The sequence below is a fragment of the Hypomesus nipponensis genome, chromosome 3, assembly GCF_054491055.1.
Source record: "Hypomesus nipponensis isolate SF chromosome 3, ASM5449105v1, whole genome shotgun sequence".
Taxonomy (NCBI): domain Eukaryota; kingdom Metazoa; phylum Chordata; class Actinopteri; order Osmeriformes; family Osmeridae; genus Hypomesus; species Hypomesus nipponensis.
Window position 1 is genome coordinate 11,604,945 of NC_140363.1, and position 16,105 is coordinate 11,621,049.

Sequence of the window (16,105 nt, forward strand, 5' to 3'; positions counted from 1 at the left end):
CAGTCAGTTTTGAGGGCTTCTCAAAATATAATGTTTGAATCAGTTTTACTGTAGTTCAGATTCTGCACATAGCACTGCAAGCTTTGTACTTTGTACTGTAGGCTAAGTCTTAGTTGTTTCATTTTCACATAATAAAAAAGTTTTCTCACTGGTATTTACGGTACTAAACCATCAAATATTCCCACTGTTTCTTAATTGGATTATGAATGTTAACTTTTCATTCGAGCTTCGAAGTGGACTGGACTATAATGTGCATAGCAGTAAACAACTAACTTCAAGTTAGTTCACATCAGTGTGACATAACAAAGTTATATTGAATCTGGCTTGCTCGTATTAATTTAGCCTGTGGTGAGTGATTTGTGCATTGTAGCAGTCTACTGCTGTGCGGTAACTTATTTTCTCTTCAAGACTGTGTCCATCTCACAGCCTCATTCAAACTGATCCATCAAATAAACTGCTCTTTTTAAGCATTTATTTTTTCCACATGGTTCTTTCTTATAATAAACTATTATGAATGTCATCTGCGTCTTCATTCCTCAACTCGTTAGAGACGAATGTGGGTATACAGTGAAAGTGCCCTAATTGTATTGCTTTGGATATAAGCATCTACTAAATGAATACAATATCAATAGAAGTGTGTCACTCTGCTTGCATTCCTGCTTCAGATCCAGATGAGATGATCTACGATGACGTGGAGCTGGGCGAGCAGGGATGTGGAAGTTCCCTGGACAACGGCTGGAGCTCCAGCGAGTTTGAGAGTTACGACGAGGCCAGCGACGGCGAGGGGCGGGGCGAGAACGGCCTGCCGGACGCCTTCATGAGAGGGAAGCCACCCCAGAGGAAGACCCATGTGTGTAAAACAAACATGCCCTATTTCAACATGTCTAGTTTGTTTGACAGCGTTGCCGTCTGTGTATAGGAAATGGAGGGCTGGCTTGGTCAGGTAAAGGTTAGAGAAGAGGGGGTGGTATATGTTGTGCCTTGGCTGATGAAATAGTCAGAGATGATCACTTGATGGCTGTAGCCAGGATCAATGCTTATATTACAGCTGCATGTGTTATCATGTATGACCAAATCCTAAAAATAATAAACGGACCAGCTGTATATTTGTGTGGAAGTGAATGGGCCTTGGGTTATTTTTGCAGCCCTGTACAGTAGAGCAATTCAGCCGGCTGTGCAGTAATGATTGCATGGCTTCTGTTGGTAACATGGGCCATTACTGCCATGTTCTACTTGGGGAGGCAGGTGGGACAGGGCTGGGGGGGGGGGTTCAGTGACCATGGGGTTGAGGTATGGTAATGATCTGAGGGGAGAGATGATCTTGGACAACCAAGCCCACGGCTGAACGGTTTGGAGCATCGTCATCTCAGGCCGAACTGCCGACCCGACAACACCTGGTAACGCATGCTCTGCTTTTGTTTAGCTCTCTCAAGATCTGACTCGCTTGAAAGAACACTATGAGAAAAAGATGAAAGATCTTATGGCAAATACAGTGGGAACGGTAGAGCTGCAGCAGCTTAAACAGAAACAGGAGCAGAAGGTAAAGCACCGGGGCGGGCCTCGCTACCACCTCGCTCGCCTCGTCCCCCTGCGCTAGACAACATAGTTCCTTCCATTCCTCGTTGCTAGCTAACACCACCCCTGTCTCCCTTGGTGTCTGTCATCGACGTGTACTACTGTCACCCTGCTGTGTGTGTGTGTGTGTGTGTGTGTGTGTGAGATGGGGTCCGTGTACGTGAGACTAGTGATGTGTGCGCGTGTGACTGGTGGTGGGCTATGTCATTCATCAGTTTGGTACACAAACCTGAACAACTAACTGTATGGGGATTGTACCTCACGTCATAACATGTCATTAGTTTCACAGAATCTGGAGACGCATGCGGATGCTGAGTGTGGGGGGTGGGGGTTGATGGGTCACCTCTGTCTGTCCTCTCTTTTGATCCACTCTGATCATATTGTCAGGGGATCTGCCTTATATCAGCTACCCAGACTCTTCATTGAAAGTATGTGACCCTGAACTGTAGTAACTTTTAAATGAAGGTCTAGGCCACTGATAGTTGCTCACTTAGAACACAGAGTGTGTGGCTCTTGACTACACAGAGCATACCTAACGCTAGATCAGATGCATTTAGACAGTGTTAGATTGACTCAGTTTAGCTGCTGTCCCAGTCGCTGTGCTCTACCCCGGTCATCCCATCTCACCTGAAGTCATGTTTACGTGATCCACCATCATCTCTCATCCATCTCCCCGCTCTCTCTTTCCCCTCCCTCCCTCTTATAACATAGCTCCTACCTGTTTCCTCTATTCAAGCTTTGGGGAAAGTCCTTTACTAAATCACACTTTCAATGGATCTGTCATTGAAGTAGCACATTGTTTTTTGTCTTGGGATTCGTCTTAACCTAGTTTTTGATACCGTCCTCTAGTGTATTTCCTGTTGGGGCCTGCTCCTTAGTGACATTCACTCTTGTCCTTCTGATCCCTGACAGATGCAGAAACTGGTGAAGGCGGCTCGAGACGGAACCAAAGACGGACTGGAGAAGACCAAAGCTGCTGTGAAGAAGGGCCGCTCGTACATCAAGACCAAGTCCTTCTGTCACGGTACGAAGGAGGGAGGAGCCTTCCTCGGCAGGGCACAGACAGAGAGCCAGCGGCAAATCATGACACACTCCCAAAACCCAATACGGAGTGAGAGAGGCATAAACCAGGCGCTGTCGAAGGCCATTGTCTTAGCTTGCTTAAAGCTTTCTATGTAGGAGACTGAGGTGTGTGTGTGTGTTATTCAGAAAGGAAGTCTGCCTGCTATGAGGATGATGAGTCCGACCTCTTCATCGAGGTGGACTGTATCAACGTGGAGCCAGTGCTCGGTCCTACCCCCCAGGGCCTCTCCCAGCAGCAGGTAACAGCCCTCTACTGTCACAAGACACCATGGAGCCAAGGGCAGCTCTCTCCTCCACATGCACCTCATCCATGTTTAACCCCTCACTGGCATGCTCTTCTATAACAGAGCGTGTGGAAAGGTGGATATGGCATGTTGTAGATGCACGGGAAATGTGGTGCGGTGTAAGCCGTGCAGGTTTGCTGGTCTTATCTATTACCGTGGGGTGTGTTTTGAAACAGGTGGTGAGGAGGTGCATACTGGGGTCGATACTGGAAAGTGAGAAGAATTATCTTGATGCGCTAAAGCGGATTTTAGAGGTGAGGCCACAGAATGTCATCTCTCGTGTGGCTTTGTCTGTGCGTGTAGTCACGTACTAATTTACTCATACTGTCTTTCTCTGTCTCTACCCATCTCTCTCTCTCTGCCTGTCTCGCTTTTCTCTACTTCCCCCTCCCTTCGGCTCTCCCTCCTCTCAGCAATATGAAAAGCCCCTGTCGGAGATTGAGCCGCGGCTGCTGAGCGACAGGAAGTTGAAGATGACCTTCTACCGCATCAGGGAGATCCTTCAGAGCCACGCCCTCTTCCAGATTGCATTGGCGAGCCGCGTGGCCGAATGGGACAGCCTGGAGATGATCGGAGATGTATTTGTAGCCTCGGTGAGGCCAGATTGTTTAATCAAACTGTCTTTTCACTGGCCTGTTTACACGCTGTCACGTGCAAGGCCTTTACTCAGAGAAGAACAGAAAACAGTTAAACATGTCTGAACCGATTACTACTGAGTAATAACATTAGCTCTTGTTTCGATGGATGTAGGAAGTTCCCCATAAAGTTAAACACACACACACTCTCAGAGGATGTGCTCCACCCCCAGTGTCTTTGTTTTGAAGATCCCCGAGTGGGTTGCTAGGCAGCAAAGACCACTGGGTCAGCCGTCACCCACTTCCTGCTTCTTGTTTTGGTACGCACCCAAGGTTGTGACCCCTGGCTTTGACATCAGAGCATTTCAAGAGCCTGTTTGAGCCCTTTCCGTCTGTCTCCTGCCCTCAAGGCCTCTCTGTCTTCCCTTTCCAGGAAAGTTCCGTACCTCACAGTAAACAGTTTGTCTCTAACTAAAGGTATACCCCTGTTCTCTACTGGGCAAGTGAACTATGATCATGGAGAGACAGCAAGCACCGCTATGGCATCCATTGTGATATAATTTTTTGACCAGTGTGTGTTTTTGTGTTTGTGTGTGTATATATGTGTTGACAGTTCTCCAAGTCCATGGTGCTTGATGCCTACAGTGAGTACGTGAACAACTTCAGCACGGCCATGACTGTGGTCAGGAAGACCTGTGCCTCCAAACCCAGCTTCCTGGAGTTCCTCAAGGTCAGAATAAGAAACCAATGACAAAGCTGCAACTTTTATATATATATATATATATAAACATCCTCAGGTCAGGCAGACAGACAATTTGTGTCTCGTTTTATTTTGGTCCTATAACTGTAAACTGCTAAATCAAGGTCTCAGTTGAGTTAATTGACAGTGGATGTAGAGTGACACCAGGGTCTGGGACTGGGCGTGGTCTTCCTTGCTAACCACACGTCTTCCTCCTGCGTGGTGGGACAGCATCGTCAGGACTCCAGCAGTGACCGGGTCACTCTCTACGGCCTGATGATGAAGCCCATCCAGAGGTTCCCTCAGTTCATTCTGCTCCTGCAGGTATGGAGGCAGCGCCGCATTTCGCTACGCTTTCACTGACTGTACAGTTTCAATGTCATTGCAGTCTTACGAGTGCAGTGGATGTACATATGGAGACAATTACTCCATATAAAAAAAGCACAAACTAGAAGCTTTCAGAGCACAGATTTGTCAAAACTTCTGAAAAGTCAGTATGTCGTGAAATTTGAAGAACGCCCACCTTGTGCAGACAGGCCCGTAGTGAAAACACTGCATCATTGGTCTGTATTAAATATGCTGCATGTCCCAGCACAGCCTGCAGAGGGAGCCCTATACACAAAACTAGTGGTGCCACTTTGGCTTTTAACCCAAAGTTAAAACTAGTTGAACACGTTGTACTCAATGGAAAGTAAGCTACTGGTGTGTGTGTGTGTGTGTATATATATGCACGCCCATTTTCTTCTTTAACATACCTGTTGAGTCTTTTCCTTATTTGTGTAGGAATGTTTCTTTTAAACGATTCTGGGAAAATATGGGGCATGATTCCAGCTGTGTGACCCCTGATCGTGACCCTGATGTGTTGATGTATACGCATGTGTGTGTGTGCTCCCTCCAGGACATGCTAAAGAACACTCCGGTGGGCCACGCTGACCGGCTGCCCCTGCAGATGGCGCTGACCGAGCTGGAGACGCTGGCCGACAAGCTCAACGAGAAGAAGAGGGAGGCCGACCAGCGCTGCGAGATCCGACACATTGCTAAGGCCGTGAACGAGCGCTACCTCAACAAGGTGTGTGTGTGCATGTGGGTCCAAAAAAGGTTTACAGGGGGTGAATCTAACCACCTGTACCTGCTTCCATCTCCCTGCCTGTGTGTGGTGTTACAGTTGTATAGCTGAATAGCTGTGCTGTACCAACAATGTTTCACTGTTTACATCCCTGTGTGGGAGTCAGCTTGAAGCCTGCATGCTTCACTAAGTATCCCTCCACAGAGCTGCACATATAGAAGGTATGGAGCCATAGTAACAGTACTCCCCATGGTGTATTTGTGTGTGAATGTGCCCATCCACTATGCAACATGTCTAAAGTATCCAATGGCATGTGTATACAGTATACCGCAGTGGAACTGTGAGTGCATGCAACTGTCAAGTTATATCATGTATTTATACGTGTTGATTTGTATTTGCCACCCTACACTCTGCCAAGTTCTTTTCTAGGTTGAAAATGAAGATTCCTTAAACCAAGAACTGTCATTCTTACGTGCTGCAGCTCCTCAATATGAATGATGGATATTTATATTTTGGGATTCTATTAGTGTGCTTTTCACGTTTAGTCCTTATCCCACTTCTCCACCCTCAGCTTCTGAGCAACGGCAGCCGCTACCTGATTCGCTCCGACGACATGGTGGAGACGGTCTACAACGACCGCGGTGAGGTCATCAAGACCAAGGAGCGCCGCCTCTTCCTGCTCAATGATGTGCTCATGTGTGCCACGCCCATCATCCGGTAGGAACCGCCCCCCCCACACTTGACCTCCAGGCCCAGGCAACAGCCCCCCACCCCTATTCACCCTATAGACGGAGCGATCTTGCTGGGTATGATTCTGTCCAAGTTCCGTCAGAGACAAGGAGTGCCCTGTAATTACAGCAAAGCCACACTGATCTCTGGATCTCGTACGACGGGCTAGCTTTGACACAAAGATCCTTTGAATTGGATAGAAGGTTGTACCAGAGTATTCTCTGGTTTTGATTTGAGCTCACCAGCGTAGGTTTACTCGGGCCAAACCATTTATCTTCTCCTTCAAATGGACAATCGACACTCCTATTTGTTGTGAGCTTTGTAGACTTAACTGCTCGTTACACTCCCACACACAGCAGTGCATGATCAACACTCGGTCGATAGTTGCCAGGGAGGTATGCACAGCTTGAGGTCCAATGTGCAATATTGCTGGTATGAATGTCATTTATGTTCAGCCTACTTTTTAAACTATTGAACTCTCCCCTCGTCCCAGGTGTGGTCAGGATGCCGGCAGTGGAAGTGGCAGCGTGGGGGCCGCGGGGGGCAGCACCCCCCAGGGTCAGAAGTTTGTGCTGAAGTGGAGCGTGCCCCTGAGCTTTGTGGATGTGGTGGAGTTTGGCTCCAGTGACGACATGGTGGAAGCCAGCCGCTTCCCTGCCCCTCACTCTGGAGAGAAGGTGGTCATCAACGCCAAACCAAGTATGGATTACAATTAAAACTATGCTACGTATATACTATACTATAAAATACTGTATAATCAAATAAATGATCACATTTAAGGTTCTTGCTTGCGGGAGCCGAGGCTGGGTAAAACCTGCATGACTTCACTCTTTCCACTGGGTTTCCCCCAGTCGCTGGCAGCCTTTCAGCTCCTGGAATAGACCGTATGGAGGAGAAGGAGCCATTTGTACACCGCTGTATGATCTTTGTGGTCAGTTTCATGATGGGCAGGCTAGCCATGCAGCGTGCTGCAGTCCTGACTGGTACCAGGCCGCCTGCTGTGGGTGTTGTAGTGAGGTGTTGGAGCTGGTGTTGGGTTCAGGTGATGAAACTGAAGTAGTTTGTTAAGCTGCCAGAGGTTGTTTGTGTGTGTGTGTTTGTGTGTGGGGGGGGGGGGGGGGGGGAGGGGGGAATTGCCCATGTTCAATTGCACACAGAAGCCTGCCTCTTTGTTTTTGTCTCTTTCTGTCCCATCTGGAACATGATTGTACAGTGCTATAATGCTTTAATTCCACTTAGCTACATCCAGGAAACATCACTTTGACAGCCTTTTGATATTGTTTTTTCCCTCTGTGGCTGCAGATTATTTTGCAATCTCCTACAGCCACTCTGGTGTTCAATGTGTTTGCCCTACATTTCTTGTGGGTGATAATACCCTTGTCTGTAAATGGCACAGTAATGGTGTTAAAGCTCGTGAAAAAACTATATTAGAACTCCATTAGGATTACACTGTAGTCTAGGTCCATTGAGCTAAATCAGTGGAGAGAAGTCGACCATATGGAGTCTCTTTTTCCACATTCATCCTCTTACTAAAGGGGGGAAGGGGGGGGGGAGGAGAAGGCTCCCCTCTCTCTTGCTCCCCTCCGCCACCCTAGTCTCAAAGCCTCTTACCCACCTCCCCACCATCATCCCTCTGCCTACCACACTCACCCCCACCCTACACATGTGCTCGCGCACACACTAACCACCACAGACCGTACGAGGTGGGGCTACACACAGACTGCACAGATCTCTTTGGCATCTGGTCTTTCTGTGGGACCCCAGGCTGATAGACAGACAGGCAGATTCCCAGCCGGCTGTCTAAACCTGACACAAGCCTCCACACACTACCTCTCCCTTACTCCCCTCAGGACACTAGCATGTCTGCTGGAATCTGGATCATTACCTCATTTCATCAGACATGCAGCTTGACTCAGATATGAAGTAGAAGTGTTGGTGGGGTCAGTCCAGCGCCATATGGTCCTGATGGCCTGGTTCCATCACAATTTAGACCCAGGCACACACTCGGAACTGAATCGGGCCATGATGTCACTGACACCAACCGGCCTCATCCACTGTCGTCTCAATGTCTGCCAGCCGTAAAATGGATTTGAATGACTGATTAAGAAATCCAGTGGGGCCTCGCTGTGTTTGTCTCAGCCAGCCCGACAGTTTAACGAGTGGCAGGAGGACTCTGTAGTTCAGGCTGGCCAGACAGCTGCCCCAGCAGGTCGGCACCTCTGACTCCCACCTCTGCAGCCAGCCAAAGACAAGACAGTCCAGCTAGTGATGTCACTTCCCCAGAATCTCTCTCCCTGCTCACCTCGTGTCTGATGTGCACAGCATAGCAATTAGAGACCACCTACGGGATGGTCTGTTCATTCAGACCGTTGAACCACCCCCACCGTTTCTTTTGTTCTTCTCAGCCAATCGGCCACTTTTCGAGACGCTTTGTGTCTCAAGACAGAATGTGTATGATATGGCTGTGTGAGAGATTGTCAGCCAATCCGGTGACTCAGACGAGTCCCAGACCTTTCCAAAACCAGTGGAAAAGGTTTTGGCAAACCCACAAAGACACTTTGAGGACTCTGGAACTGGAATCAGTTCTAATGGCTTAGCCAGGCCACCGTCACCTCTCAGTGGAGCAGACTGTGGATCTGCGGATAGGGTTAGAACAGGCATGAACTCAGTTTTTCTGCTTGTAAACATTAGGACAGTACTGTACCAAATTGTGGCCTTGAATTAAATTGGTTTACGGTGAATGCATCCCACTTAATGTTGATTTTAAGGAGATCTTTCAAAGCTTTTTCATCTGTCAGGGGAGCGTGTCTTGATGAGTTGTCATTTTATCGATCAATAATTGTATCTATTACATCCCAACAGTGTTTTTCATGGTCATTTACTGTGCTTGTCCCAGAGTCCCAGACTATGAGTCATAAGAGAGCTCATCACAGGACCTCATTCTGCATCCCTGCCCTCTTCACGAAGCGAAGATGAATGGAGCATTAATATTTTAGCATGATTTGACAAGGCAATTAGTGTGATACAACTGAACCAGCTTTAACATGCTTCAGCTGCTGAGGCAAACTGCCAAGATCAAAATTAAACAAACTAAAAAGCATGTGCAATTAACGAGATTTGTCCACTGACTGAAAATACGCTGATTTAACCCATTGACATGGGCCTACTATGATGTCTGCCACACAATTCTAAAGTAAACTTGTTAAGTGAAGAAACCATTTTAGAATTAGTCTTCTCTCTGTATAGTAGTTGGTATGTCGCAAACAGGGCATCCACCAGTTTCCTGTTGCTCCTCATCTCTCAACCAGCGGTCTCTTTCTCAGCCTCCATTTGTTGCTGTCTCGTTCTCTCTCAACCCTGCAAGAAGACGACTGGTTGCCATGGCACCAGAACACAAGGACAATGTGAATGGCCTCTGTTCAGCCAGGAAAGATGCAGATTGACTGGCAGAGTCGGCACAGAACTAACATAGAGGCCGAGCTGCTGTAGCATAGAGGCAGAGCATAGAGACAGGGCTAGAAGAGGGCTAACATGGACGCAGATTTAGCAAAGTGCTAGCACCGAGGCAGAGCTAGAGGGAATTCCAGGGGTTCTGGTGCCAGAGAACCATCCCAGTCACTTAAGCACATCTCAACATGATGATTATGGAGGCGGTGTCCCACTGAACAGAAAACTATTTAGACTGTTATTCCTCTGCTTCAGTGGAGGTGGTGTTGCAGTTCTAAGCACTCCCTCTCTCGCTCGCTCTCTCTCTCTTGCTAGCTCTGTTTCTCTAGCGCTCTCTCTCGACCTCCCCCCCCCCCCCCCCTCTTTCTCTTCAGTGCACTGAGCTACATCAGTGTGGGGGGCTTGTGTAGTTGGCAGTTTCCTCTCTCTCCGTCTCCTCTCTGCGTGCCCCACTTCGTGTACGGCTTGAGCACAGGAAAACAAAGCAGAGCGTTGTGCGCGCAGTTGGATGCAGGACAACACAATAATCATTGACTTCATTGGGATGTAGGCTTTGCCATGCAGGGCACATCTACTAACAAGCAAACAGAAACGCTCCCTGGGCGAGCCGTTATTCATGGGATGAAAAACACACAGGCACTAACGCATAGCAACATACCTTTTTAGTTGTTTTTCTTTTGTTCCTGATTTCTTTGTGCGGGCTCCAGTCAGCTTTAGTGACCACAGCTCACTGTCATCACCACCTGAAATGCACTGTGAGGGTTCTCTAAATGTCAAACTTTACATTTACATGACATTACAGGCCCCTAAGCAACTCAATACGACTGCGTACACTGTATACACTATTTTAGTTCTAGAAGAAATCGCCTTCTCAGGTTTGACACGTACACGAGCAGGGAGTGGCGACACTAAGAAACACACACACACACATACACGCACACAGGAGTGTCCACCAAACACAGGAAGTCTATGAATCAGCAGTGTGTCTGCTGTGCTTGTCCTCCTCCAGGTAAGATGTACATGGGTCCTGGTCAGCTGTACCAAGACCTGCAGAACCTCATTCACGACCTCAGCCTGGTCAACCAGATCTCCAGCATGATCGGCAGCCTGAAGGGCAACTACCAGGTACACACACAGACGCACACACACAGAAAAGAGACCGCATCTATGAATAGTATGCTTTGTCATTCATTTGGAGGCGTGTTTGTCTGAGTGGGAGGGCACCCTAGCTGGTCATGTTTGCTCGAGTCTATCTGAGACCAAACTCAAACATCTTCATCTGGGTAATCCCAGCCTGTCGTGCCAAGCTGTGGCCAAGCAAGGGGCAGTGTATGCAGAGCCTAGCGGGAGTCAAGAGAGGCCAGTGTTTGTGCTGTGCTGGAAGTCTTGTTAGAAACTGTGTTGAGAGCCTGGAGGGGGAGAGGGGAGCAGGCCACACACACACACACACAAGGGCCTTGATGGATCTAATAATAATAGCAATACATGAGGAAGGCAATGCACATCTCTTGATCTGCAGTCCAATGAGCTATACCTATCCAGAATCCTTCTTTTGAGTTCAAGCAGTGACTGTTTTCCATCTGTCCCCTCTTCTCCTCCTCCCAGAACGTGAATCCCACGGTGGCCCATGACTGGGTCTCGGGTCTCCAGCGCCTCATTCTGAAGAAGGAGGAGGAGATCAGGGCTGCCGACCGATGCAGGATCCAGCTCCAGCTGCCTGGCAAACATGACAAGTCAGTCCTGCGCACTCACCAGACGTATAAATATACAAAGACAATCAATAGCACATGCCAACGCACTCTCATTCGCACATTCCACTCCACTCCCTACCCTTCCCTCGCCCCACCATCCGTCCTAGATAGATAAGGAAGAACCCAGTGAGTGGCTGTAAACACCCCTGGATACAGTGTTCAGATCCTAATCTCCACGGCTGGACTGGCTCTCAGCTAACCTCTTGTCTCCAGGCAGCTGTTCCACACACACTCATGAAAATAGCGTCCACATGACACCTCTCCAAGTCCCAACTCTCTCCCTCTCTCTCTTTTTCTTACTCTCACTTTCCAACTTTCCAGTACTCTTCTGCATAGTGAACTGTCTAGATTATCCATGGGTATGTTTAGACACACAGCTGTGCATCCCTCATTCCTTCCTAATCCCTCCATCCTGAAGCATAACACTCTGCAGTGAGGGAGAGAGAGTGTGTGCGAAAGGAGAGGCGGCATACCAGAGAGATGCCTTCCTCTGTAATGTCCCGTCTAGATGACCTTTTGCTAGCGGGTAGAATCAACTCTTGACTTCCTCCACATGATGTCTTGACTTTGTGGACAGAGCGGCTCCTTCAGCTGTTTGGCCCAGACAGAGCCCTCCTTCCTCCACTTGGTCTGACCTCTCGCTCCCATTAGGGGACCACAAGAGGGGTTCATTCAAGGTCACTGAACAGTTGCATAACGGTTTTCAAACGTAATCACGAAAACGAATTGTGCTCAGTGCCATGTCTGCTTCAGGAGTAGAAATGTTCCCAGAGGACAGGAAATCCTTAACATGCATGCCAATAGGCTTTGCTTGTACCCTCCGCAAGCTCCATTCAAGACTGATGCTTCAAGTGTTGCAAAATGATTAGGACATTGAATACACCACTGTCAGATAAGATCTCCAGGCCCGGGCATTTCCTTTACCAAGTGGGAGCTGTGCATGCCGTGTGGTGGTGGATACCTTACAGTCTCCACACTGCTGTCTTTGTCATGTCTCTTCTCTCTTCTCCCTGGCAGGTCTGGAAAACCCACTTACTTCACTGCAGTGTTCAATACCTTCAGCCCATCCATCAAGCAGTCCTGGATCAGTAACCTGCAGATGGCCAAGCTGGCGCTAGGTGCGTCTGTCCTCCCACACGTGCAGTACACACACTTGCACGCACAGGACACACAGGCACACACACTTGCAATGGTTTGTCCATTTGGGATGGTTGCACACGCGAATGAGTCTCAAATGACACCATAAGCTCTTGAAGAATGTCGGGAAAACACATTTTAGAGGACAAATAAATCAGTTGGGAAACCTGTGGGAGTTCTTAAGATGTACTGTGACTCGTGTTACTTTACTGTGTGTCTTGGGTCTCATGATCCACAGGATTGTTTAGGATTTTCATCACTGTCCTTCTGTCTGGGGTTTGGAAGGACAGTCTCACTGCTGCGACGCTGCTCTTCTGTGTCTGGTGTGACTGTCTGCAAGCCGGGCTCTTTGTTTGGGAAGAGACTCAATTTGTTCCACAGAGTTTCAGCTCCACAGTGGCTGTTGTGTAACAAGTGCCAATTAGTAAAGGCTGAACTCATCGTGGCATCCGCAGAACAAATGATCATGCTTATGTTCCATTAGGATTGACATACGAGTTACTGGTTTATATGAATATCTTCAGTTTTGAATTTGGCCTCAGAGTGAATATCACAACTGTATAGTTCCAGTTCTGTGCTCACCCGACAGTAAAATGTATCGTTAAATCTTGAATTTAGATTAGTGAATCATGTGTCCAGTTGCACAAGACGTGGATTTATTAGAGTTTTAGTTTTGGGTCCACTGTGTACACTGGACTGAGTGTTCTGCTGTGAAATTAAAGGACCTTGATATGGATTCACAATTAACTGTGTTCTCTCTCTCTCTCTCTCTCTCTCTCTCTGTCTCTGTCTCTCTCTCTGTCTGTCTGTCTGTCTGTCTGTCTGTCTGTCTGTCTGTCTGTCTGTCTGTGTCTCCCGCCCCCTCACAGAGGAGGACAACCTGCAGGGGTGGTTCTTTGCGGAGGACGATGGCAATCAGATCAAGAAACAGAAGCACCCCCTCCTGCTGAGTCAGATGCCCGTGGTCATGTCCAAGCTGCAGGAGTTCAAGGTGCCCACGACTCTCCTCCTCCCCCCCACCACTCTCCTCCTCCCCCCTGCACTCTTTCCCCATCCCTACACCCCCTCTATGTTGAACCATAGCCTTAACAGTGGCTCCCAATTATAGCTCATTTTCACAAATGTACATTTGTCTTCCTATTACACTTACTTCTTGTTACACTATTACTTCTTGTTACACTTCTCCTAATGTTTATTCTGTTTAAGTACCGTCTTTCAGCTCATGGTGATGGTGTGTGTGTGTGTGTCTGTCAGGTGGAGTGTGCCGTCCACAACCCGGAGCCCCACATCAACACAGACAGCACGGCAGACACACCTGCACTGGGCCACGGCTGTGTGTGGGTGAGGACACCAGCGCCTGCCTGTCTGTCTGCCTCTCTGCCTGCCTGTCTGCCTGCTTCTCTGCCTGTCTGCCTCTCTGCCTGCCTCTCTGCCTGCCTGCCTGCCTGCCTGCCTGCCTGTCTGCCTGCCTCTCTGCCTGCCTGTCTGCCTGCCTCTCTGCCTGCCTGTCTGTCTGCCTCTCTGCCTGCCTGCCTGTCTCATGTCCTCATCATCCTCATACTGCTTACACTCCTCTAATAGAACTTGTTATACTGATCTATTCGTAGTAACTTCCATATGAATGACGATACACTGATTGAACAAACCATGTAGGTCATCACATGGAGCTGAGTAAGTTTTGTTTTTGCATGCATTAATGGTGAATTTTGAAACATAACGGTGTGTCTGTGAGAATGTTTATGGGAATCCTTATGTAACAGAGGTACAGCCCAAACACACTCTCAACTCCTGAGGGCTTCCTGTTCTGAAGCCATGTCTGGACCAGAGCCATCACACCTCTCCATGGCAAAAAAGCTTTTTTCCCCCCACTCAGTCACTAAATAATGAAACAACACCTCTTGGTCATGGAGCCATAACTCTCATTCACACAGTCAAAACATCCCAGGTCCAGTTTTGATCGCTGAGTAGCTCTTAGCTGACTGTTTACTGCCAGATTGTGATCAAGCATTCACAGACTTCAAGTCAAGGGGACTTAAATCCCCCCTGTCCTATCATGATGGAGTATGTTCATTACAGTCACACTTAAACACTGCCCATAATTTCGGCGTGAGTTTCAAGGGTAATGTTCTTATAATCGGGAGAATCAGGTCTTTTAAGGATCTGATCCATGTGTAGAATTGATCTGCCGAAATTTGATTTAGAATAGAAAGTTAAGTAGAGGTTTGTGCTGGTTGCTTTTTAATTCCGGTAAAGTTCACATACTTGCTTGTTATTTGAAAAATTCAGGTGGCGAGCTGCACCAATCAGATGGGCCAGATAGCCATAGTTGCCATGCAGAACTCCAGCCCTAAGGTGACTGAGTGTTTCAACGTGGAGTCTCGTATCCTGTGCATGGCCTACGTTCCCATGGAGCAGCCCCTGGAAAATGGGGAGGGAGCCCCCGAGGGTAACCCCCCGTCCCCAGGGAAGGGCAGCAGTGACAGCCCCACTGTGTGCCTGGGGATGGAGGAGGGCAGGTACAGTGCACATCCTATCTGTCGTGTTCGTCTAGAACACCGGAGCACATTCAATACCTAGAATAAGTCTAAGTCTTGGACCACCAAGCCCACAATAGGGCCCATTGCTTCACCAGTTAGATTTGGTCACTTGCAAAAACATCTCTATCTCTCCTGTGCTTTGCCTCCAGCATCATTGTGTATAGGAGCAGCCAGAGGTCTAAGAAGGTGCGGCTGCAGCACTTCTTCACCCCAGACAAGTCCACCGTCACCAGCCTCGTCTACAAGAGACACTGCCTCTACGCTGGCCTGGTCAGCGGGTCTGTGGCAGTCTACTCCCGAGCACAAGGTGAGGCTCTGTTTCTGACCTGGTCTGATCCGCCCTCACAAGTCTCTCTGTCTGCCTTCGTGAAGTGAGTTCTAACTTGAATGTAGATACACTTAAAACCATCACAGAAACCTAATTAGCTTTCCCTGACTCATAAACAGACTCCGCATTCACCTCTATGAATAGGCATGTTTTGTTTCAAGCGTACAGTTCATGTGAAAGAATGAGTTGTTCCGTCTGACCCTGTTAAACCCCGCCAAACGGCTGAAGAGAGGGTGTGTTCATTCGTAACGATGCCGGCCTGGTCAATCATAGAGAGAGGTTGTGAGCTGGTGTTTGTGCTTGGTTGGCCCAGTCCCTGCGGGCCGTTATTCGTTAGCTGTTTACTGTGTCCTGCGCCCCAGGGAGAGGGGCCTCCCCCTGTCTCAGACTGGCGCTGGGCGGTGCGAGGGTTCCACCAAGCCTGGCTTTGGCTGTCGGGTAGAAGAGGCTAATGTGTTGGAGCTGACCTATTTAATATTCCCTCTTCCAGCAAGCTGGCAGAGCACACTCACTAAAGATGCTGAGGACAGGGACTCCTCCCTCTGCTCCTCCATTGTGCGCTCTCTAGCTCTCCCGCACTTTCTCTCTTTTTCTTCGTTTCTCTTACAATTTCTCTCTTTCTCCCTCTTTTCTCTCTGTCCCTCTCCTTTATATATGCACGCACACACGGAAAGAGAGGGAAGGTGAAGGTTTTGAAGATATGGAATGACTACGTAAGGAGAATGTGTGTCTGAAGCATCATCATATAAAGTTCTCTCCACTGCCAACGGCGGTTTATCTCAAGCAGACATATATGCTGCTGCTATTGCACGCACCTAACTCTCAAACTCCCCCCCCCCCCCCCCACACACACA

The 16,105-nt window shown here is 48.5% G+C and overlaps 1 protein-coding gene across 5 annotated transcripts in view; it reads left to right on the forward strand.

Annotated features, from left to right (window-relative positions):
* The window catches only part of arhgef10 (Rho guanine nucleotide exchange factor (GEF) 10), a 47,273-nt gene that overhangs the window by 17,641 nt on the left and 13,527 nt on the right, over positions 1-16,105 (forward strand). For 3 of the 5 annotated variants that reach the window (XM_084676112.1, XM_084676118.1, XM_084676133.1), the window contains 18 exons: positions 666-850; positions 1,424-1,540; positions 2,488-2,599; positions 2,785-2,897; positions 3,119-3,196; positions 3,356-3,535; positions 4,131-4,247; positions 4,488-4,580; positions 5,155-5,325; positions 5,894-6,039; positions 6,545-6,750; positions 10,508-10,623; positions 11,104-11,231; positions 12,267-12,367; positions 13,256-13,377; positions 13,641-13,727; positions 14,673-14,902; positions 15,073-15,230. In XM_084676112.1, the coding sequence (XP_084532238.1) occupies positions 666-850; positions 1,424-1,540; positions 2,488-2,599; positions 2,785-2,897; positions 3,119-3,196; positions 3,356-3,535; positions 4,131-4,247; positions 4,488-4,580; positions 5,155-5,325; positions 5,894-6,039; positions 6,545-6,750; positions 10,508-10,623; positions 11,104-11,231; positions 12,267-12,367; positions 13,256-13,377; positions 13,641-13,727; positions 14,673-14,902; positions 15,073-15,230 (2,460 nt within the window). The remainder of the gene's footprint in view (positions 1-665; positions 851-1,423; positions 1,541-2,487; positions 2,600-2,784; positions 2,898-3,118; positions 3,197-3,355; positions 3,536-4,130; positions 4,248-4,487; positions 4,581-5,154; positions 5,326-5,893; positions 6,040-6,544; positions 6,751-10,507; positions 10,624-11,103; positions 11,232-12,266; positions 12,368-13,255; positions 13,378-13,640; positions 13,728-14,672; positions 14,903-15,072; positions 15,231-16,105) is intronic. The other 2 variants (XM_084676126.1, XM_084676142.1) reach the window with 1 other exon arrangement.